A 25,232-nucleotide genomic window follows, 5' to 3' on the forward strand; every position below is an offset into this window, starting at 1 on the left:
ATTTAGGGTAAAATCTGAGAAGGTGTAGGAAAAGTACTCATTTTTCACTCAAAACTATTTTAATAGCAACAAAACACTATACTTACCTAAGTTCTGCTTTGTCATGCCAGCTAGTGTCCATTCATGTAGCAGCTTCATAAAATCACTCAGGGCTTCGGAGTTGAATGCATGTGCCTACCTCATTGCTTTGAAATCAGTGGCATTCTAACCCAGTGGGATAATTTTACCAGTGAAGTCATCAGAATATATTAGCCCATCTTCAGTAGTTCTAGGAAGAACTGTGTTTGTCAGAGTACTTTTAAACGTACAGAGTTTGAGTTTATACATCATATTGCATTTCAGCAAGACTGCTTTATAATTGTTCCCCATTTCATTGTTATTTTTTAAGCTCAAAACAACAGAAATAAATTTCACCTACACGGTTAGATTGATCAATTACTTCAAAAATCACAGCTGTATCTGTCTGGTATCTATAAAAGATAGGTACCTTTTAAAGAGATGGCTATATAAAAAATAAAATTTTATGTTATTAGATTTTATTACCTAGAGAAAAAAGTCCTTTCATTCATGATTTGCTCAAAACTAAGTCTGCAGCATTGCAAAAATTATACTATTTACATATGTAATATACAGCACTGTATAAATTTACGGTATAAATAATTTGACTTACATATATTATGAAATGATTACCACCAAAAGTTTAGTTAACATCCATCATCTCATAGAGGTGCCAAAAAGCAAAAAAAATGTTTTTTTCCTTTGTGGTTTTTCCCTTGTGAGGAGAACTCTTAGGATCTACTCTCTTAACAACTTTCAAATATGTCATACAGCAGTGTTAACTATAGCCATCATGTTGTATGCTGCAGACATTTCTAAATCCAAATTCCTATTAGTTCAATGCCACTTTTACCTCAGTAAATTATGTATTAAGTGGACTTTAAAAAAAAAAAAAAGAATTTCCCTCCACTGCATGCATTATTGCTGCCCCTTTTTGGATCATGAGCGTGAATTACTTTCAGGACTCTTGGCCATAGCCAAGAGGGCCTGAGCTTGCTTTCTATCCCTAATAATAATTATGTCCTATATAATAATTATTATTATTATCCTTTCTCCTAAGTAGAAAAGTGACTGGACGAACCCAAAAGGACTAGGCTCTTCTTCCTCTGATTCAGATTTTCTTCTATTGCAGACTGGATTTGAGGACCCTCCCCTCCAGGTACAGGCTGCAGCTTCGGGGAGTGGGAATGGAGCTGATTCTGAGCCAGCTCGCCACGTCTTCTCCTTTTCCTGGTTGAACTCCCTGAATGAATGATGTTCATTCCAACTGTTGCCCTCTGTCTGCCTGGCTGAGATGCACACTGGCAGCAGGGAACCTAGATGAAATTAATACAATGCAGGTGATGAAAGGGACCTCTGAACAGGATTTCTGCAAAAAAACCAAACCAAAACAAAACAAAAACCCCTTTAATTCCAGATGACTTTCCAGAGGGAAAACAATTTTGAAAAACATAGTTGCTGAAAGCATTGGAAAAAAGAAACTTGACCTTATGAAAATCTTTTATTGTGTGGGAAACACTATAAAGAGTATGTAGGTGTGATGATATGTGTGCGTGTGTCTGTAACAAGTGGCAAGTGTTGAAAAAGTATACACTACACTCTTGTCTCTAATAGGCATTGCCTTTTGTTATTATATCATAGTAGCTCTTATTCTTTCTTCTTTAACCGTGCAGTTGGTCAGTGAAATTCAGTGTTAATTCAGAAGTGACTGATTTATCAATATATGGACAAAAGGTAAATCATTGACCAAAGATATGAAACATTTTACAAAGGTTTCCTCATTTCCATAACAGATGTCACTCATATATCCAGAAATGTTCTTTAACTCTGGTGATATTTCCATAGTCCAGAAGGCTGAAGGCCTGGGACATTTCTTGTGACATTTTTCTAATCTTAGTTAGATGTGCAGATATCAAGCAATTAAATTGAAAAAGAATTTCCATCAGCAATTGTCTACTTTCCTTATGTATCTACTGAGGCACCAACCTGGTGAACTATAGAATAACTGCATGTATTTAAATATATGTACACATACAATACACATATAAAATACATGTATATTTAAATCATGCTTTATTTGTCCCACCACGATGCCTCTTTCAAAACATAAGTATAACTTTATTCTGTATGAACTCTTAAATAAATGCTGTTTTTAACAACTTAGTCTTATAATGACTTATTCAGTGTTTCATGTTATCTTATTAATACATCAGTCAAGTGTATTTAAGGGATCCCACGGGAAGAAGCATCTACAGACATCCAAATTAATTTTGAAGTATTAAACATTCAATTGAATTTCTGTAAGTTGTAACTCAACTACCAAAGATAAATGCATTATAAAACTAGTTGGCTGCACCTGTTCCATTTTAGAAATGCTAGAGATAATTTGTATCCTTAAGAATTAAACTAAGATTGGTATAGACATAAATGAGAAGCACACTTGTGAAGTTATTAAAGTCAAAATACTTTTTATATAAAAAGTTTCCCAAGTGCCATTTCACAGCATTATATTTAAGTGTAGAAACTATTGAGTTTCTCCTATTAGAAGTAGGCACTGGCAAACAGCATAGAAGAAGTATATTTTATGGTGCTAATGTAGTAGCTTCATAAAGTGAGACTTTCTCATACAAAAAAAAAAAAAAAAAAAAAAAAAAAAAAAGACAGCATGTTGGCCCTAGAGTTTGGAGGAATGCCCTGCCTCAACATTTCTCTTTTCCTTTCCTCCTTCCCTGCCCTTTCCAATTATTTAACATCTTATAGTTAATCAGGATTAAATGTTATTTCTATTATGAATTGATCTACCATTCATAGAACTACCAAGTCTTAGAGCTGGAAGCAACTTCCCAAATTATTTAACTTAACCTCAGAGGAGTAACCTGAGGTACACAGATGAGTCCAAGGCGACTGCACTATCTGTGTAAGCCACTTGACATATGTTTGTATTTTTAGTAGGAAATTAATGCAAAGAGTTTTCAGCACTTCTTGTGCTGCTATCAGGTCGAAGGAAGCCAGGGGCTGGAAGTTTTACTCCTATGAATACTGAAAAGGAAAAATAAAGTCATGATTACCTTTGCAGCTTTTATTAAAAATATAAATATTCGACATTCTCTTACACAACCAAATTGACCAATGATTGGTAAGATGTTTTTATTACTGAAACGTTTACAAGGAAAGGTTGATTCAAAGAGCTTACAGATTTTGTTTCACCTATCCAAGAGAATGACACTCTCTTTGGCTCAGACCACAACAAAATAAATTGAGTGACTTCTGCCTGCTTCAAAACATTTCATTCTGGGTCCATACTTTCTAAACACCATTAAAGACACCTGGAAATGGAAACTAAAAGTAGACAATACAAATAACATTTTGCTGCTGTTACTGTGTGTGAATACACTTTGTGCATGCTAATTAAGGAGTATAGACTCTCTTGCTATACATCGTCTAGGCTTCAAGCTATAAAAAAAAAAATAAACAAATGGGATCAGAGCAACGCTATGGTACAGAATACTGTATTTGATTTTTTCTATTATTTTTTTGCGTGCTAAATACTGCATCCTTTCGGCCAAACGCACAGTTTTATTTCCCAATAATCTCCATCAGTTTCCTGTTGCTGTGAGCTTGCTGCGCTAACTGCTCAGCCCTGGCCATTTCCAAGACTTGTCGGAGGAGGTGGAAGGTGAGATCCAGCGAGATGGGAGGTTCGTCGGATCGCCTCTGCCTCTCGAGTGTCTCCTGGCGGCTGCCGAGGGCGTTCTCGGCTTCGTGCTCAGCCGGACCTGCGGGGCTGTCGAGCGGGAGCGGGCGCCGGGGCAGCGGCAGCTGCTGCAGCAACGCTCGGAAAAAGTTGGCGGCCGCTTCGTCCGGTGAAAGGCGGCTGCTGCTGCCGCCAGAGACAGGTGAAGAGGCGGGCAAGAGGGGAGCAGCGGGGCTCTTGTTGAGGTTACCCAGGCGGAGGAAATATTCCTCTCCCATGCGGAGCAGGATGGGCCGAGCCTGTGGCTGTTGGGGCTGCTGGGGCTGCGGCGGCAGCTGGGAGAAATCCAGGGGCTGGGGCTGCTGAGGGGCCTGCCGGGCGCCCGGGATGGGTCCCCGGCTGAGGAGGGCCCTGCATGGCGGGCAGGGCAGGAAAGCCACCAGCAGGACGCCCGCGGACAAGAGAAGCGGCAGCCGCATGTTAGGGGCGCTCGCTGCGGCACAGAGGTGGGCGGAGAGCGGAATGAGAGAAGGGAAGAGAGAAAGAAAGAGTTGGTCAGAGTTTAGCTCAAACGGAAGGTGCGCTTGGGGGTCTTCCTACGCTGACACCCGTAGACCTGCCTTAGGCGTTTGGGCAGGCACTGTCCGCGGTGCTGAAGCTCCCGAACTGGGACTTCTAGAGTTGGGGGGCGGGGCGGGGCAGGAAAGGGGACGCCTACAAGGCTCAGCACCAAAACTCAGCCCCACGCCAGGCTGGAGCGACCCTTCTCCTTCTGAGACCCTCGAAGGGTCTCTGAGTCCCCTTTCTAACGATCCCCAAAACTGATTCCCCGAGCTCTCGAGAAGATCTACAAATTTCATATCTCACCCGCTGTAAATACCCGCCCGCCTTCCGGATGTTTCAGCGTTGTCCTCCCAAATGAGAACTACCACCTCCTCCTCCTCCTCCTCCTCCTCCTCCTCCTCCTCCTCCTCCTCCTCCTCCTCCTCCTCCTCCTCTTTCTCTATCCTAGCCCTGAAGTCCTTCTCTCAGGGGTCGGGATCGATGGCGGGGGAGGTGGGGGCTCGTCTACACCGCCAGTGACGAGTAACTGGCAGTTTGAAAAACGATTAGCAACCGTCTAACTTTGCTTTTGACACATCCCAGTTACTATCAGAATCTTGAGGCACAGTCAGCAAATACATGCACACACTCAACATTCGGCACCACCGGGACACCTGGCTCGGCCTCGCACACCGTGGCAGCCCAGGGAATGCAAAGTTGGAGGCACATTTCCGTCTAGGCGCTCCCTACCTTCTGAGGTGCTTCTGCAGGTGAGTGGGGCGCTGCCGCCTCTCTGCAGAGGAAAGTCTCCGGGGCTTTTTCAAGGGTTTTCTTCTCTTCTCCTTTCTGTCTTCACTCTCTTTTTCTTCTCTTCTCCTTCTCTCCAGTCTCTCACCCGATTTGGGCTCTGAGTTTCTCCACACCAGAGCCTGGAGTGGGATTTTATAGCGTCGACCCTCTTCAGAAACCACGCAGCATTTGCCTAATAAGCTGACGCTCTCTTGACAGCTCGATTGCGTGCTGCCTCTGCTCCTGCATAAATCATAGGGCCCTGCCAGAGAACGAGGGGCAGAGTTTTGCTATCTCAACACTGAATCTCACATCCAATTATATCAACAGATATTTATCGCCTCCTTGGTGACGTCAACGAGCCCTAAAATGGAAGGGCTTCTTATGACTTGTCCATTGACAAAAATTCTTGAATGAGATTTCCCAAGTATGAAAACATACTGACCTCTTACTATGAAAGGTGAAATTTAGGGTCAGAAAAGAGACATCGAATGAGAGGGGAAGGGAAGAGTATGGGACAGGAGGTCTATCAATGCAGAGTCCTGTGGGGAAAGCAGCAAGCAGTTACAGGGGATCTGGATCCCACTTTTTTCTCTCCCCCTGACTTCTTTGACCAGTTGTCTCTGGAAACACCTCAGCATCTAAACATATCCTTTTGCTAGAGACAAACTGTCCCATCACCTTTCTGCCTGGTTAAGGATGATGAACAAGGAGATGGAAGTGCAGGGACATCCAGCTTTTAAGCTTCTACCTGCGTTTTCTTTCCAAGAGTAAATAAAGGAATTGTGAGTCTGCAGAAGCAAGACCAATAAGTCTCTTGAAACAAGACTCAAGTCTTTTAAATGATTGGCAGGAGCTGCTTCCATGATGAAGGGGCCCAAACCAGGGTCAGTTGGGGATGCAGCAAGATTTTAAATTCCCCCAGAACCTCACTGCTCCTCCTTTGTCTCTGTCAGAATCCAAAATTAATTGTTGATTTTTCTGTTCCCAAATTAGAGAGAAAGGACAAGCCAAAGGTGCATGAGTTACACAATCTTCATTTGGTCTACTTGATGAAAACCCAATGAGAGAAGAATCCATTCTAACTTCCTGTTCTATATTGGGAGAGGCGTAAACTGCCTGATAACAACGCTGAATTCATCATTTGCATATTTTCACTGATGAATACTGACTCTGTAAAAAGGTAATCTCATTCATTTTACTTCTAAATACTATCAACATCCATTATGGCATCCATATCAGGACACCCAGGTATTTGTTTGTTTGGTTTTTTTAATCATTTATTTTTCCAAATTTAAACATGCTCCATGGAAGCCTGATAAGTAAATAAATGTTCTCTGCACTAACACAAAATGGAATAAGTCTGTAAAACCATACTCAAATTCCACATTAAATTGACACTATCATATAAGTGGGAGGCAATTACCTCTAATTTTGCCATTCAAAATGCAATTCCAAACTCTGGAGTCTATGATTTAATTCAGCTTATAGATAACCATCAGAGTTGTTTATCAGAAATCTCCCATTGCTCATTTCTGGTTAGCTCTGCTGCTTCCTTTGTAGCTACATGACAATGATGCAATACATATTTCAACTCCTATTTTGGGTCTATACTAATTCACAACTGCTCTTAGAAACAAAAGGAAGGTAGAAAGAGAAATGATGGCAGTTTCCAGAGAATTCAGCCCATAGTTGCTCATTGTGCTATGGAATGTACTTTTATATGGAATGTACATAAGAGAACAAAAAAACGTGTCTTCTAGGAAGGATGCAGATTGCTAAAAGAAAATCAGAATTATAGAAAATGGTTGAGCTTCTATAGGAAAGCAGTGTTTTAAGTTGGTAGGGGGCATACAGAACCTTGGTTTTTGTTATTGTGGGCTTTCCCCCCCTTTGAATGGATATTGACTTTTTTGCTTACTTTCCTTTATGACCCCTTCACTGTCCCCATTGGCAGAATCAGCTTAGATATCAATCTGGAGTTGAAAGTAGATTTGGAAGAAATTGTTCAGGTAAATGCATTCAGAAGAACTAGGAAAAGGATAAGAGCATGAATTTAGCTGGGGAGGCCTGAGAGCTCCCTCCAGAGAAGACACATGTTTTGGACTCTAAACCCATACCCCTTAAGACCTCTCTCCTTTGGGCCATATGGAGGATGTTGTTTTATTATAGCCCCCTCAACACTGTTGAATCCTTGCTGTGAGATTTTCCTGAAGTAGGTAGTTGGTAGAGGACAAAGTGGCTCTGAATAGGGGTGACGACAAAAGGCCTGGATCCCAGAGGAGTAGGAACTGTGCACAGTAGCCTTTACTCTCCACAATTTATCCAAAAGTTAGATCTCATCAAATCACTGAACATTTACATTAGAAATGACTTGAAGAGATCATTTGGTTTATTTTTTTCCTTTTTAAATTTTTTATTTTTTTAATATGAAATTTATTGTCAAATTGGTTTCCATACAACACCCAGTGCTCATCCCAACAGGTGCCCTCCTCAATGCCCATCACCCGCTTTCCCCTCCCTCCCACCCCCCATCAACCCTCAGTTTATTCTCAGTTTTTAAGAGAGATCATTTGTTTAAATGAGAACCAGAGAAGTTAAGTGACTTAACTGGTTAATGGTAAAGTCAGAATCAGAACCCAGTTCTTTGGACTAGCAGACTGTACTATTTCCATAATATAACAATACACTTTGGAAACCCGCCCCCCCCCCTTTCTAGCAGAGACACATAAACAAACAGAAGTAAGAAGAAGTTAGATAAAGTGACGCATTTATACACCATTCCTACCCTTTCCTTATATTAATAAATCTCCTAAGGAATGAGAACACAGGAGGTTTTCTCTAAGTGCTGATGCCCCTGGAACGTGATTTTATATTAAAATTTTTTTAATGTTTATTTATTTCTGAGACAGAGAGAGACAGAGCATGAGTGGGGGAAGGGCAGAGAGAGAGGGAGACACAGAATCTGAAGCAGGCTCCAGGCTCTGAGCTGTCAGCACAGAGCCCGACTCGGGGCTCAAACTCACAAACCGTGAGATCATGACCTGAGCCAAAGTTAGTCACTCAACCGACTGAGCCACCCAGGCGCCCTAACCTGGAACATGATTTTATTTTTATTTATTTTTTTTTTTAACATTTATTCATCCCTGAAAGGCAGAGAGAGACAGAGCGCGAATGGGGGAGGGGCAGAGAGAGAGGGAGACACAGAAACAGAAGCAGGCTCCAGGTTCCCAGCTATCAGCACAGAGCCTGACGCGGGGCTCGAACTCACGGACCGCGAGATCACGACCCGAGCCAAAGTTGGCCACTTAACCGACTGAGCCACCCAGGCGCCCCTAGAACCTGATTTTAAATCTCTGGGTGCACACACTGCAATTTACCTTTCAGCTGAATCTTGTAGTTATAACATGAGGTTTTTATATATATTGCCAACTTAAGATACATTAATTTGATTTTCCACCTTAGTTCATGTTGGAGAAAAAAGATCTTTGGATAAAATAGTTATGTGGTTCTCAAAGTAATGATATACACGTGCAACTGAAGACATAATGTAAGGCAAAGGACGTATACGTGCAGTACACTTAATGTCCAAGTCCATAAAAATTACCACTGACAGATTTGATTTTACATGTAGGAATAACTTCTTGAAAGTAGTCACGGAAAACTAATCTAAATGCTTTTAGGACCCAGAAACACAACCCTAGGAACATGGGCATAAAAACAAGGATTACTTTACATTTTAAACCACGTTTTTTCAGTAAAAACATACTATAGGGTATAGTTAAATTTTTAGAGGCATGACATAGTAGCCCAATAAACAAAGAAGTATCAGAAATAACAGGTCACTGCTTGGCTTATTCCTGTCATCTGCATCTCCTTGCACTTTTGAGGAGTATCCCGATATGTGCTTCTATTAGCAAAATGCAAACAAAGTCTCTAAGTTTGCTAACCGGAACATTTGTTGAAACGAATCTACCATCTCCAGTGACAGCCTTTAGAAATGCCTAAGGTAGACAGATGTTTTGGCAACTGTTTGTAATTGTGCTTCAGATAGATTAGTAACTGCCTTCGGCTTCCATAGGCAGTACTAGGGCACGGATCTCCAAGCACAAATATGTAACTGCCTCACCAGTAACAATAACTTTTATTATCAAAGCCATTCATCCACTTAGCAGAAAACTTGGAAAAAATCATAAAAGTATAAAGAAGAATACAAAATTCCTCAGATTCCAGAATCTAAATATAATCTCAGTTAATGTTTTACTGTTTCCCTTGAGAATTTTTCCTGAGCACATACATTTATGTAACTGAGATAACAATATGTTCCTATCTTTGAATCTCTGCTTTTTAAAAAACAAAAACAAAAACAAAACAAATCTCTCTCATTTAAAACTTAAAAGACGTTGGTTGAAGCAATCTTTTTCACGTTCCTAGATTAGGTTTAGGACTTGTGCTCAATGCTCTCCTAACATCATGATTGTCTTCCATCCATAAAGCTCACATTTTATTTTTTTATTTATTTTTGAGAAAGAGAGCGAGCACAAGAGGGGGAGGGGCAGAGAGAGAGAGGGAGACACAGAATATGAAGCAGGCTCCAGGCTCTGAGCTGTTAGCACAGACCCCGACGTGGGACTCGAACTCATGAAACATGAGATCATGACCTGAGCTTAATTCAGTCACTTAACCAACTGAGGCACCCAGGTGCACCATAAAGCTCACATTTTCAAATCGTTACTTGTACAATATGTATCTTTCTTGCTGGACTATAAGCTGTGTGGCAGAGACTTGAGTATTATAAACTTCCATATTCATTACTCCCAGCCCCTAGCATAGTGCTGAAACATATAGCAGATAACCAATAAACCTTCTAAATGGATGAACTATATAGAAAACTTGTTGAATGAATGTAAAGAAAATGACCTATAAGCCTATCATCAAGAAATAACTAGATGAACATTTTGTAACTAAAATTTTATAGTTTATTTTTTTCATTTAAAATATCTCAGACATGTTTCTGTATCTAAATGTTATCCATTTTATTGACTACAAGGAGATGTACCACAATTTCTATTCATTCCTCATTGTAGATCACCATCCTAATGACCTGCTTTTTAATTTTTCATCTACATCTGACCCTTGTACCTTTAACTACATCTACAGAATCATTTCCTGATACTTCAAATATAAACAACATCTCTTAACCCTTCAGACTGTAAATGAGAATATTAGTATCACTTCAGCTTTTCACATAGCTTTCTGCACCTTGATCTACCAGGCTTTCTCATCTGTAGATTGTCCATGTTAATACTTGTCTCACTTCTAGATTGTCCATGTTAATACTTTTATAATCATTAAGTCTTCTGTATTTTTACTATAGGTTGATCTAAAAGTTAAAAAGCAATACAGTTTCTAATTATTGACTGTGTAAAAATGGTTCACTGAATAAAAAAGTCATAACTTTGATTACATTTCCTTGCCTTTGTTTTATAATACCAAATCACCTTTTTTTTTAATATTCAGTCTGATTTTTCCTAGAATTACTAGAATTTCCTAGAATTACTGACTTAATTTTGTTCCCATTTTTCTTTTAGATTCTCAATCATGACAAATCTGTTCCCTGTGTTTTATCATCCAATGTTGCTGATGAGAAATCCAATGTCATTCTGATTCTCATTTCTTTATAGGACCCTTTTCCCTCTCTCATTCTCACTTGAAGACTTTAGTATTTTGTCTTTGTCATTGATGTTCTGAAATTTCACAATGCTATTGGGTCTTTCTTTACTTATCCATTTTAATTTGGAGATTCTTGATCTTCAAGTGTAGGAAAATTTCTTGCATTACTAACTTCTATGATAATTTCCTCCACTTTCTGCTCTTTCTTTCTGGGACTTCATTTTTTTTTTTTTTTTTTTTTTTTGAGAGAGAGAGGCAGAGAGACAGAGAGACAGAACACGAGCAGGGGAGAGGCAGAGAGATGGAGACAGAATCTGAAGCAGGCTCCAGGCTCTGAGCTGCCAGCACAGAGTCCAACCCAGGGCTCAAACCCACCAACTGCAATATCATGACCTGAGCCTAAGTCAGACGCTCAACCGACTGAGCCACCCAGGCACCCCTCTTTCTGGGACTTCTATTATAAGATGTTCCCCCTCAGCTGGCCCTCTATGTTTATTATATTCTCTCCTTTTAGGGCTCTTTCTTTTGTGTTCTACTTTCTGGGAGGGCCTTAAATATCCTACGGTTCTTCAATTAAATTTATTTTACAACATATATTCAACTTCCAGGCTTTTTATTCTTTCTCCATCCTTTGTTCATAGCTCTTATTTTTGCTGTATAATTTAACTGTTTCTCAAATTTCTTTAAGAGTATTAAGTAGGAAACATTAACCTTCTTTCCCTGAATTATCTGTTCCATCCATGGTCATTTTTAAAAATGTATTTTCTTGGTTTCTCTATTTTATGTTGGAGACTATCCTTAAATCTCTTAAGGTAAACTATGTATAAATGGTGGCGCTCTCATATTTAAGAATTTGGTGATACAGGGGCGCCTGGATGGCTCAGTCAGTTGAGCGACCAACTTCGGCTCAGGTCATGATCTCACAGCTTATGAGTTCAAGCCCCCCATTGGGCTCTGTGCTGACAACTCAGAGCCTGAAATCTGCTTCGGATTCTGTGTTTCCCTCTCTCTCTGCCCCTCCCCTGCTCATGCTCTGTCTCTCTCTCTCTCAAAAATAACAAATAAACATTAAAAAAGATTTTTAAGGGGTGTCTGGATGGCTCAGTCAGTTGAGCACCGATATTGGCTCAGATAGTGATCTCACAGCTTGTGAGTTCAAGCCCCCCAATGGGCTCTGTGTTGACAGCCTGGAGCCTGCTTCGGGTTTTGTGTCTCCCTCTTTCTCTGCCCCTTCCCTACTCATGCTCTGTCTCTCTCTTTCTCTCAAAAATAAACATTAAATTAAAAAAAATTTTTTTTAAATAATTAGGTGATACAAAGCTTACTGGGAACTCTCTGTGAAGAACAAGGATCTTGTCACCAAGCAGCCTACTTCTTAGGGTGATCAGATAGTGAAACAGTCACCCATCAGTGTCAAATTACAGAGAACTTTTATCTGGAGCTATTCAATTTCAGTTAAGGAAAATACATGTATTAGTCTGTTAGAGTTGCCAACACGAAGTGCCACAGACTGGGTGGTTGAAACAAACAAAAATGTATTTTCTCATGTCTCTGGAGGCTATAAGTCCAAGATTAAGGTGTCGGCAGGGTCAATTTCTTCTGAGGCTCATTTCCTTGTCTTGCAGATGGCAGTCTTCTCCCTGTGCCTTCGCATGGTCTTTCCTCTGTGCACGTCTCTCTTAATCTCATCTTCTTATAAGGACTGGGGTCATACTGGACCCCATACAACCTCATTTTACCTTAAGTACCTCTTTAAAGGCCCTATCTCCAAATACAGTCACATTCTGAGGTACTGGGGGTTAGGACTTTAAGATAGGAATGTTGGGGGATGCAATTTGGCCAATAATAACATACTTTGCAAATGTTTCTTTTCTTTTTGCCTAACAGGTAGATGTTTGAATGTTCAACATTCTCCACAAGGGATGAGAAATGTTGCTAGAGGGCTTGATCTTCCAAATATAGACCTTCAAGTATCCTCCCTATTTTGACCCCTTTTCTCCTTCTTGCCTTTGGTGATACTTGGAATTTCTAAGTCCTGAGCCCCTCCTTGGTTCTGTAGGTGGGATCCTTCCTCAGCTGCCTGTTCCTTTGTGTGCCTCTGCAATAGCTTCCTTACCTTCTTCCTCAGACACCACTCCCATCTTCTGTGTTCTCCTTCCTCAGCTACCCCCTTTGCAGACCCTTCATCCTCTCTGCTCCACTTATTTCAGAAGTTTGTTAAGCCCTCTTACCTGCATATAGTCCTCATCCTAGTCTATCATTTTGGGTTTATACTATCACTTTGATGGAATCTCAGAGGGAGGGGAGGTAAACACACATGTGTTTTGGAAAGACTTCTCTGAACACAGTGTTGGAGAGTAGATTGGAGGGGCATGGAGGCAGACAAATGAGTTATGGTCTTCAGGTCATTAACACTGGGTCTCTGTAGCATGAACATCACATGCCAGTGATGACAGGAGCTGTACAAGACAATGGCAGGGTCTCCCGTGAGTGCTCCAGGAGCCTGGGACACTACCCGTGGGCAGCTACACTCCTGTTTGGGGGTTTATAGGGGCAGGGCTTCCTTTCAGTTCCCCATCAGTCAATAATTCTCTCAGCATCCAGGAATCATGGTGTGCTTCATCTCCTTTCCTCAGAAAATGGCAAGGATTTTGTTACACGTCCCTTTATTTTTCCAAAAGTTAGGAAGTTAGTTACCCTGGAGAGATGACTCAGAGCAACAGAAAAGGGGCACGTTTCTGCTTCTCTAACAAGGCCTTGTGTTGATAGACAGGACTGACCTTTCTATTTACATCATAATACATCGAATTTTCTGTTTTAGGCTCCAGATAATGGATGGAGGGCAGTGAGAAGATGTGTGTGAACTTTCTGTCACGAAGGGCAATTTGCAGGAACTAATCATCTTACAATGGTTGGTCATAAGAAAGAAATCCATCAACCAAGCATCCTGCATAGGTATTTATATTCATGAACATCTCTTGACTCTAAAGAAAGATTTCTCAAAGAACTCTCCTAGGAATTTACTGGTGTTCCATAGGGAAAGACGGAGGAGGGGGATGTAAAGAAAGGTTAAACACATTTTTTAATGCAGGATTTTCTAGTATTTAAAAATTTTTCTTCAGTGTAAATCCTCAAGTCTTCAGTGTTTCCCAGACTTATTTGACCACAAAGCAAGTTTATTGTGGCACTAGTTGGGAGATACAGTAACTCAAGGCATTTTATGTGGAGTCCAGCTACACTTTCTTTGGCATCCATATTAAAGCCCATGATTAGAGCTACTGAGTCATTTTCTACCACTCCAGGAAGAAACTTTAAAGATACCATTTTTTTTTTACCCTTGAAGACAGGGTTTCAGGGTATGGGGAAATGCCATTTCCAATGCTTCTCAGGATTACCTGCCCTGGGAAGGGTCACCTCGGAAAGAGCTGTAGAGCTCTCTCTCACCACCCATAAATGGTCAAGTACACTTCCTGGTGAGGAGAAGGACTTGGTCTCTACAGTAATTTAGCCCAGTCAAAATCTGTGGGCCTATCATGCAAAGGAGGAACTTCTTTGAGTGTGAAAAGGCATTAGTGTCCTAGACAAAACTGATTGTAATGGGTGATACTGGGTTTTTCACCAAAAAAATTCAGTCACTCAAGAAGTAGTAGGCAGTGGGGACCATAAGGATGGACAGAGATGACAAGTAGCCAACCTTTAGGAGCTGTGGATTTCAAAGATGCTGTTTCTCATTGTGGGTGTAGACCTTTTTTGAACTTTGCTGCAAGTTCTTTTCATCTCCAAGGCTTCCATCATCCATTTGTGGGAAATATGATGCTAGCTTTCATTATGAGAGCTACAGTTATTTTTCTTATGTCTATGTGCTTGTTCATCTGTGTTCTAGTTCTTTTTGAGATTACTTCCCACCTTGTAGCCCGTAACTCCTACTACACTACTTACATGTGGTGTTTTATTGGTTGTTAGATTGACTATGTCCTACTTAAGAGGGCATTAATTCAAGGTGGTCTCACAACTGTGAGTCAACAAACTCTTGAAAGGATGGCTATATGAAACCTGTGTGTGGGAAAGAAAGGATCTGTCTCATTTGCCACAGTCACTGTTCTCTTTTCCATGAATTTTAGAAGCGATCTGAGCAATAGTGTTCCCAGGATAATGAAAAAGATTTTAATGGCCTCAAGCGGCGGTGAAGTTTAATGCTCTTCTTATTCATATAAAGTTAAATATAGATACATACTTGAGCCTCACCTCATTTTCTGATTTGTTTTCCTTGTAGTTTAAGTCTCAATAGCTGTAAAGTTCTGTCTTGTGCTAATGTACTCTTCGCAGCAACAACAATAATTGCAATAAAGGGATTTTTCAAATTTGAATGGAGAAATACAATTATATAATCTGATAGATTTCTTCTGTAAAAAGAGTTACTCAGCTTTTTGAGGCAGAACCATATCAGATTCCTGTTTATAATGGAATCTGTTCTCTTGACTTGGAGATTTCCCTAAGAACAACAAAACTCTTCAAAGCAGCCTTGCAAATAGAACACCTGGCTCCGTGTTCCTGTGGGGATATACCCTAGAGTTCTGTACGGCAGTGGTCAGATTACCTCAATACAGTTTTGACTCTATTATTTCCTAGGTGGGTGACCTTGGGCAAGTTATTTAAATTTCCAAAACTTATTTCCTTATTTGTCAAGCCAATATAAAATGTAACTTTCTTTATTTGCCCCTCTTAGGGTTATGAAATTAAATGAGAGTGAATTCAGGGCCTAAAATGGAAGAAGCAGTCAATAAACATTAGTTATTGCTGTTGTGGGCTAATGATGTGGTTACTGTTACTGCTGAAGGCAGTGATTCTATTTAATCTCAGCTCCTCAGAGCCTAGCATTAGCTCAGTATTTACTAGGCTTATGTTTATTAATGAAATAAAATAAATGTAATCAGTGAGATTTTCTTTTTCTAATACCGGAGATTTTTCAGCCACCCAGATGATTTAGAAAAAGAAAATTTGGGGGGGGGGGGGTGCGCCTGGGTGGCTCAGTCGGTTAAGCGTCCCACTTTGGCTCAGATCATGATCTCACGGTTCGGTTTGTGGGTTCGAGTGCTGACAAAGCCTGGAGCCTGCTTCAGATTCTGTGTCTCCCTCCCTTTCTGCCCCTCCCCTGCTCACCCTCTGTCTCTCCCTGTCTCTCAAAAATAAATAAACTTGAAAAAATTCTTTTAAAAAGAAAAAAATTTTTAATCAACAATTTTTTTTTTTTTTAAGAGCAGTTTTAGGTTTACAGAAAGAAGTGAGCAGGAAGTACAAGGAACTCCCATGTACTCTCTCCCTCCACCTAAGTTTCCCCCCATTATTACTAATATCTTGCACTGGGATGCTACATTTGTTACAACTGATGTGCCAATAATGTTGATACATTATTACTAATTACATTATTACTAATTACATTACTATTACATTATTACTAATGTAAAGCTACAGTTTACGTTAAGGTTCACTCTGTGTTATATATTCTGTGAGTTTTGACAAATGCATAATGTCATGTATCCACCATGACAGCATCACACAGAGTCATTTCACAGCCCTAAACATCCCTTATGCACCACCTGTTCATGCCTTCCTACTTCCCCCTCTACCTCCAACCCCTGATCGCTTTACTGTCCTTATGCTTTGCCTGTTCCAGAATGACATATAGTTGCAATCACACAGTCTGCAGCCTTTTCAAACTAACTTCTTTCACTATGCATTTCAGGTTCCTCCCTGTCTTCTCAAAGATACACTTTTACTTCAGAATAGCATAATTTTGAGCTGGGAAATATCTGTTTGGTTGATGTCACTCTATTTGGTAAATGTCTGCTCACTTAAGGATTATTTCTGTGTTGAAACTTCTATTCTTAACCTAATCATTTATCCATTTAACTGAAACTAGGTGTACTCAAGGGGGAATTTCACATTTTAAGGAGGGGTTAAAGACAACAATAAAATTCCTAATAAAAAATAAAATACAAGAATATAAACATCCCTTTTCTATACTAAGATCAGTGAGTCCTTCACTTCCCAGTGGGAGCTCCATTGCCCCACAGGCTGCTACAGACCTGCCAGGTTCTCCAAATTTGACCTGGATGGCCACTTGCATCAAGGTAGCTGAGAGTCCATTTTTTTCTCCACACCCTAAATGTTCTTGGATGACCTTACTATTGTTCATTCTTAGTTTCTGCTCTAAGGTTAGGCAATAAAAAATAATCATTCACCACAATTTTTAAAAATCTCCTTTTACTCATCTGTTTTCCTGCATCAATCCCCAGATGACCCCTCCACCCCCTTCTTCAGCCAGAGGGAGGCAGTGGGGACAGCATAGGTGCAGCTGCCTTCACGTCTCCCCAGGAGGCCAGCCCTAGACTAGCAGGCCTCTTCCAAATATCATTTCTTTAATAATTGCATGTTCATCCTGTTCCATCAAATATTCTGAGATAGTTTCTTGTGTACCCCTTCAGCTTCCTCTTACCTCCACAATGTTTACACCTTTCAAGTACTTGTAAACAGTATGTCTCTCCCCACTGGTCTAAATTTAGAAAATGCATAAATATATTTATTTGGCTCCTTCAGTGGCTTTCTTAAAAGCCACCTTCCTGGGTGCTTGAACTTTCCATAGGGCTTTTTGTGGGGGAAGATGGCAAAGAGTAGGCTTTTCACCAAACCTCCTGAAGCTACGTCATTTAGATTTCTGTAAAAGAGCTGTCATTTTCCTCCTGCTCCTATTTCTGTGTCTAATCGTGGGGGCGGCTCTTGATCTTGAAGCAGAGTGCCACTGAGATGTCCATTCCCATATACACAGGTGGCCTCCTTGATATAGGGCCAGGGTGGTGAGACTGGTTGGATGGGGTTGGGAGCACCAAGAAGGGGATGGCTCAAAGAAGGGCCCTTGTGTCTATCCTAGTCTCAATCACATCCCCAAAATAATGGCAGGGCCCCTGAAGCCATGTCAGTTCTCTCCAACACTGAGCACCTTCAGTGGGTCATGAATAAACATAAGAATAAACATAAACAGTGGCTGAAAATTGGGGCTTTGAGATTTTAATGAAATATAAAAATGTCAACCCATGTTTGTATCTGTTGGGATTTTATCAGAAATCTTCTGTGGGTGGATGGGTACTATGAAAGGAGCTGAGCAGGTTCTCAGAAACTAGCCACTGAGACTTCTCATCTGGACCTTTGAGACACTGCAGCTCCTTCCCTTTTGGTCAAGGAAAGTGTCTCCTTTTTATGCTTCTTCTAGAAGTCTCTACCTTCCTTATCTCTATTCTTCATTGGAACCTTGTTAAAAAAGTAGATGTTATTATATACAGTCCGTAGATGAAGAACCAGAGGCTCAGAATGGGCAAGTAAGTTGGCTGGTGTCTCCCAGCTAATATATGAAGGGGTGCTGGGATCCCCAAAGAGTTTCTCTGTTCTTTCCTCCCCTTTCTTATTCAGGCCTCCCAGGAGCTCTAGGGAGGATTGAGGTAGGACACATGGTTTTGAAGGAACAGGCCCCATATTTACCCCATGCTCCTGGTTTGTCTCTTTCTTTAGCACTAACCACAAGGTGTGATTATGAGAAATATCACTGCCTGTGTTCATTACACTCAACAGAACAGTAACTAAAACATCTGGGCTCAATGGGAACATCCTTGGAAACTTACCTAGGTATTATCCATAGTTATTTGCTGTTTGCTCTTGTTTTTTCCTACTTAATTTTAATCCTCACACCTCTTCTATATAAACCATGCTGAACATCCCATTCCATCCACCCTTTGCTGTCATCCCCAGGAGCAAGGGGGACAATCTACTAAAAAAAAAAAATGTGTTTATCCAGATCTTCAAAATAGATTACAACCTCCCATCTATCTGGACTTTGAAAACATTTATATCATTTCTCATTCTATAATGGCTGTTATGTTGATGTTTATGCTTCACACCAGTTTCTAAATTAATATTTGCTATATGGAGGCCTGCTAATTAATATGTACCTCTCCTGAAATTTCAAATCAGCTATTTGAAATGGGAGGAAGGCAGAAAGCAACTTGCAAATTCTGTGCATAATGAAGTGAGGAACAAGCTCACATAATGAAGACAAACAATTATACAACATTTGCATGATTCTTTTTTCTTACAACATGAGATAAGACACACGGAGCTGATTAGCATGCTGCCTTTGTCGTGAGTCTTGCTTCTTATTTCCCCACCATTTGGTAGGATTTTCAAAGCCAAGAGCAGATCACACTGTTTTGTGAAAGTTTTCTTATATTATTCTGTCAGGCAGGGACTGTCAGGCAACGAAGATCACCTTGCCAAATTCACTCTGACATAAGTGACTGTCCCTGGGGGTGTGTCCCTCAGCTGACAAACATATGCCCAGAGGAAGACCCCAATTCAGGTTCTAACCACTGAACTCAACTGGCCAAAGAGTACTGAAAATAATTCTTTCTAGTCCCCAAAATATTTACTGAGCTTCTACTATGTCTTAGCCCCCATACTACATGCTGGAGAGAAAAATGAACAAGTAAAATCCCCACTGCCCTTGAAGTAGTCACTGCTCATCAAGGAAGACGTGTTAACAACAATTATGGTAAGTGGGGTCTGTAAGTACAAAGAAGGGAGTCTACTCTGACAGTGGGGAGGAGGAAGGTTTGGGAAGAGCTCCACAGAAGGAAACTGATTCAGGCAAGCTGGGGATTCATCCAAGGTGCTTGAGAGGCTGTTGTACAGCATGGTTAAGAGCCCACCTTCTTGAACTCAAATCTAAGCTCTGTAACTTACTTGCTGAGTGACTGGGTAGGTCACATAAATTTTCTATACCTCAGTTTCTTCGTCTGTAAAATGGGGATAAAAATGGACTTACCCCATAGAATTACTGCTGTGAGGATTAAATGAGTTCTATACAAAGTCCTTAGTATGGCTTCTGGAACACATTAAGTGCTCTGTGTTAGCTCTCATTATCTGAACTATGGCAGGAGCTGGAGAGGGAAGTCAAAGCCTAAAGAAACGTTAAGTGCAAGTAAAGGCAGGATGTAGGGCAGAGGGAGAAACCCAAACAGATCTTATCATTTTGTCTTAGGCAATGGGGCAGATGGTGAACAAAGCAGGAGAGCAGTTTGGGATAAGAAGATGACAAGATTTATTTGAAAAATACTGAGACTAAAGAGCCTGTGAAATATTCAGAAGAAAGATCTAACCAGCAATTGTAAATAGGAGTGTGAGCTCTAGAGAGAAGTCTGAACAAGCCTGGAGAACTGGAATCCTTAACAAGAGGTTGAAGCCAGGGCTTGGAATGGAGCAGGGTAAGAAGAGAAGCCAGGGAGGGAGCTCAGGACAGTCAAGATTTAAAGGGTAGCCAGAGATCATGGGGGAGACTGAGAAGGGGCAGTTCAAGAGTGAGAAGGAGAACCAGGAAAGAATGGTCCCAAGAGGCAGAAGGGAAGAGAGCTCTCGAAGGAGAGAGCCGTCAGAAAGGTAAAATGCTACATGATATAAAAGATGGAGAGAGATCCATTTGCTTTGGCAGCCAAATCCAGGGGTTAAAGAGCTGAAAATGCAAAAGGGAAGACTGAGAAAGCACAGAGATTTTAACTGCAGGAAGCAATCACCTCCTCTAGGGCCAGGGAAACAAAGGCAGAGGTGGGAGCCATTCGAATCCAGGCCCTTGGAGCAGAGGCCCCATGGAGCTGGGCTCTGGCCTCAAAGGAGGGAGTGCTGCCCAGCTGCTTCGGATACCTCTGGAGCTCATTTAAGGGCCTTGGGGAGCTTGGACTCAGGGGAGGAGCCTACTCAGCTAGAGCTGATGCCTTAGAAACTTGAAGGATGGGCCCAGCAGAGCAGAGGCTGCGATGTCTGAGCAGAAGAGCATGAGGGTGCTGACAGAAGCAGGGGACTGGAGCCAACAACTCCATCTGGGGTGTGGGGCTGTTTCTGGGGAGATGCTGACCAAAACAGCATGCAAATGAGGAAGAACAAACCCTTTTCACCTCCTCCTGCCTGACAGTCTCCCTCTAGTGTCCCCTCTCAGCAACACCCCTTGGAAACCAGATGACAAAGGACAAATGGAGTTTGCAGACTCCTGGTCCCAGGATCCCAAAAGAGAGTCTAGAAAGGTGGTCTGAGGCTGAGCAACTGGCTTTTTAATCTGCATAGTGACCCTCACAAGTAGAATTTTAATGGTTTGGAGGAAAGCCATCTAACAATGGGTTGAGAAGCCAAAGTCAAGACAGTAAATCAGGACCATTTTCTCAGTAAGTTTTGCCATAAAAGAGAGAATAGAATAAAGTGGTAGACAGAGGTAAATACAATGTTCAGGAAGGGAATTTCATTATTTGTTTGTTTGTTTACTAAGAAGAAAGACCCTAAAGCAAGTTTCAACCTGAGCCCATAGGAAGGTGAGTTCCATACTGATGAGTAAAAGCATTTCTAGGAGATAGGAAAGATAGAACCCAGTGCATAGGTGCAAGGATTGGCCGAAGGCAGAAACAAGAGAACACTGATTCCTGTGAGAGGTGAAGATGTTTCATAAAAAAACAAACAAAACACCCACTTTGTAAGTGATGTGCTGAGTCCTACAAAATGATCTAAACAGAAAGCACCTCTCCTCTCTTCCCCAAGGTCTTTCAGGTCTTCACACAGATCATCACTGAGGCCTTCTTTGACCACTCTATCTAAAATTTTAACCCATCCTTCCCACATACATGGAACCCCCCCATCTGTCCTCTTTAGTGTTCACATTCTATCTTAATTATCAGATTTATTTGTTGTCTCTCCAAAAGGCAAGGATTTTTGTCTGTTTTGCTCATTGTTGTAATCCAGAATTAAGACAATCCTTGGCACAAAGTAGGCACTAAGTATTTGCTGAATACATGAATGAATGAAATCCCCATGTGTAAGTACTACTGAAACAGAGAATGGAATACACGTATCACTCAACTAGTATTCAGACACTTTCTGCTGGGCCCTATGGCGGACATGGGAAAAGAATACGGAGGAGTCTCTTCTATCATAGAATTTATAATATTTGAAGAAATGAAACAAATTTTCCCATATGGTAACAAAAGAGTTACTGAACGCTGCCCTCCTTCATCCCAGACTTCACTTTCCCCTTCAGATTGGTCTCCAATCATCTCTCTCTCTCTCTCTCTCTCTCTCTCTCTCTCTCTCTCTCTCTCTCGGATCCCTGGAGACTCACAGTCCACAGCATTCTTTCTGCTCCCAAGCCCAGGATTCAGTGTCTTCAGCTGGTCAAGGTCAAGGTCATGGGCTCCAGTGGGCAGAGTTCTTGGCCCCTCCTGGGAGTAAGATTAGAAGGTCTGGGCCCACTTGTGCAGCTCTTTCACACCTGACACGTGTGTGTCTTCAAAGCCTCATCAGAGCTGACTTTGATGGGCAGCAGAAGTCCTCCAAGCAGAAGGCTGCCAATACTGTCAGCCCAAATTGGGTGATGGGGGGTTAGGGGTCAAATCACCATCTGTCAAGGTGTTAGAAGAGATCTCAGAGTGCTTTGTGGATGCTAAGAATGAAAAATCAGCAACACCAAATGAGTGTGTGCTGTTCTTAGAGGAAGCACTGGGTAATACTGCTATACTCTGGACTATTCTGATAAAATTCTGTTTATTCCTTTTTGAGCAAACCCAAATTTAGTGCACCCAATGTGTATGCATACATACACATGCCACATAGAAATGCACAGACATCACACACACCCACAATACACAAATACAGGCAGGCACTCAGTGTGTGTGCGGACACACACACACACACACACACACACCTTGCAATGCTTGTCCTCAGCCAGAGAGTTGGAAGAAATAAATAATACACAAATGAATGAATGAAGTCGGTATTTTATCTGTAATCATTTAATAGAGGATAGAACACAGTAGCCATCTACTCTCAACCTCCCAGTTTAAAGCAGTTTCTTACTGAGATCAGAGTTTAATTTCTTTTTTAAAACATGCAAAAGTTTGAGGTAAAGGGTTCTTCCCAAAAGCTTTTGCTGTTACTAGAGTTTATTAATTCATGGAATCTAGATAATCTGCTGGGGACTTTTTCCTTTAAAGAGGAGAAATCTCTCTGAAGAGAACAAATCATGCTGAAGCAGAAAAGTTGAGTTCGTGGAAAGGGCACGAGACTAGGAGTCAACTGAACTGGATTCCAATCCTGTCTTTTCTACTACTGTTAGATGCAACTGTGTGCAAATTACTTCTTCTCTCAAAGTCTCAGTTTTATCATTTATAATTTATAATAAAGGTGAGGTAGGAGAGCCTTTAATTTACATATAGTGCACTGACCATCCATATTCATCTATATTCTTCCCTAAGACTTCCTAAAATAGAGAAAGCCACAGATTGATTCTCAACTGGGTAGGAATTTTGCCCTACTCCCCAGGGACATTTGTCAATGTCTAAAGATACTTGATTGTCATGACTGGCATCTAGTGAGTAGAAGAAGTCAGGGATGCTACTAACCATCCTTCCATGCACAGGACAGGTCCTACAACAAAGAATTATGTAGCCCAAAATGTCAGAAGTGCCAAATTTAAGAAATCCTGCTCTTGACCCAACAGTTGATCTCACACTTTAAAACCCTCTTCTTATTGGCAGACTGACAGATATCTATCTACCCACTGTTACGGACTGAAAAGTATCCTCCCCCAAATTCACATGTTGAAGTCCTAACTCCCAATACCTCAGAATGTGAATGTATTTGGAGATGGGGCCCTAAAAAAGAGGTAATTAACTAAAAATGAGACCATGAGGGTGGGTCCTAATCCAATAGGCCAGTATTTATAAGAAGAGGAAGGAACACCAGAGATACATGCACTCAGAAGAAAGGCTATGAGAGGACACAGTGAGAAGATGACCTTATGCTGGCCAAAGAGTAAGGCTTCAGTAGAAACCAAAGCTTGCCAACACCATTATCTTGGACTTGCAGGCTCTAAAACTGTAAATAAATACATTTCTGCTGTTTAAGCCACATGGTCCATGGTATTTTGTTATGACAGCCCTAGCAAACTAATATACCCATTATGTAAGTAACATGAGGATTCTTTTCCAAAGCAATGGAATGCCCACAGAGAAAAGACCTCAAACCTGAGAATTATGGGTCCCCAGGATTATTGTCCACTTCTGCACATCACATTAAAGGCAACTGCCAACCTGAAAGCATTGACCATTCCCCTTCCCCTTACACACACACACACACACACACACACACACACACCCCTCAAGATCAGTTTATTGTCTGGTTCTTAAATATGATGCAATAGCCAAATATCACGGGACTTTTCGGGAAATTCCATAACATAAGAGAGAGGCCAAAATAAACAAGCAGAATATGTCATTCTGAAAGGAACAGGTATACTTTGGAAAAACACAATTTAAACTTTAAAAATTTTCTAATTAATATTTTTAGAAATAGGGGTGCCCGAATGGCTCAGTCAGTTAAGCGTCCAACTTCAACTCAGGTCATGATCTCACAGTCCATGAGTTCAAGCCCTGTGTCAGGCTCTGTCCTGACAGCTCCAACCTCGGAGCTCAGAGACTGGAGCCTGCTTAGGATTCTGTGTCTCCCTCTCTCCCTGCCCCTCCCCACTCATGCACACATGCACGCGCACACACTCTCTCTCTCTCAAAAATGAACATTAAAAAAATATTTTTAAAAAGGAGTAAAAAAAATTATTGCATCAGCAAAATATAAATAGCTAATGAGGAGGAACTATTGTAAAATGAAAATATGACTCTGAAATTCAAATAAATTATGGATACAATCTAATAAAATCACCAGGAAGTAGAACAAAGAGATGTGAAAAACTAAGAGAAAATCTAAGATATATAGAGTATCAGTCTAAGAAGCCTCATGCCAAGTCAATGGAGTGACAGAGAGAGAAAACAAAGAGGAAGTAATCATCAAGGAAACATCACAATGGTTTTCCAAAAGTCAAAGGACATGAGTGTATAAATTCAAATGCCGATCAAGTGCCCAAGGCAATAAGCTACCTAAGTCGCATAATGCATGTACACGTGCATACATACACTCTAGACTCAGTATTATAGAAGTTTTTTTTGAGATTTGACATTTATTAATTGATGAAATACTAATTCTAAATTCCAGTGTTGAAGCTGTCCATCAAAAGAAGTCTTCTCAAAATCTTTTGAAGCAAAGTGGGTATTTGAATTATATCTGAAAAAAATTGCCTATATTTTTGAGGGTTATTATAATACACTGTGCAGAATTGGACAGATGTTCTGTGGTTTGGTTTCTCTTTCTTCTCTCTCCTGCTTGCTCTGTGCAACAGTGGCAGCTCATTTCTCTTAGGCTGGAAAGCCCAGCTCTTGGAAGTAACATCCCTCCCACACCTGGTTACAAGTAGTGGTTGTGCTATACACAGCATCATGCTTAATGGTGTGGTCCCTCCTGGCCTTTTGTACTGAGTTTCCTTTTTAAAAAATAGCTCTTGTAA

At 40.9% G+C, this 25,232-nt stretch overlaps 2 protein-coding genes across 5 annotated transcripts in view; one reads left to right on the forward strand and one right to left on the reverse strand.

Moving 5' to 3' along the window:
• TRIM55 (tripartite motif containing 55) overlaps positions 1 to 2,220 on the forward strand; it is a 44,220-nt gene extending 42,000 nt beyond the window's left edge. For 2 of the 4 annotated variants that reach the window (XM_058699716.1, XM_058699718.1), the window contains one exon: positions 1,190 to 1,304. In XM_058699716.1, coding sequence (XP_058555699.1) covers positions 1,190 to 1,200 — 11 coding nt within the window. In that variant the 3' untranslated portion in view covers positions 1,201 to 1,304. Of the gene's footprint in view, positions 1 to 1,189 lie in introns of all 4 variants that reach the window. The other 2 variants (XM_058699715.1, XM_058699719.1) reach the window with 1 other exon arrangement.
• Positions 2,221 to 3,121: 901 nt separating this feature from the next.
• On the reverse strand, positions 3,122 to 5,270 carry CRH (corticotropin releasing hormone). Its single transcript, XM_058699724.1, has 2 exons — positions 5,045 to 5,270; positions 3,122 to 4,244 (listed from the first exon to the last, which is right to left on the reverse strand). The coding sequence occupies exon 2, from the start codon at positions 4,228 to 4,230 to the stop codon at positions 3,634 to 3,636; it is 597 nt and encodes a 198-aa protein (XP_058555707.1). The 5' UTR covers positions 4,231 to 4,244; positions 5,045 to 5,270; the 3' UTR covers positions 3,122 to 3,633.
• Between the last annotated feature and the right edge of the window lie 19,962 nt (positions 5,271 to 25,232).

Source organism: Neofelis nebulosa, chromosome 14 (assembly GCF_028018385.1).
Source record: "Neofelis nebulosa isolate mNeoNeb1 chromosome 14, mNeoNeb1.pri, whole genome shotgun sequence".
Classification (NCBI taxonomy): domain Eukaryota; kingdom Metazoa; phylum Chordata; class Mammalia; order Carnivora; family Felidae; genus Neofelis; species Neofelis nebulosa.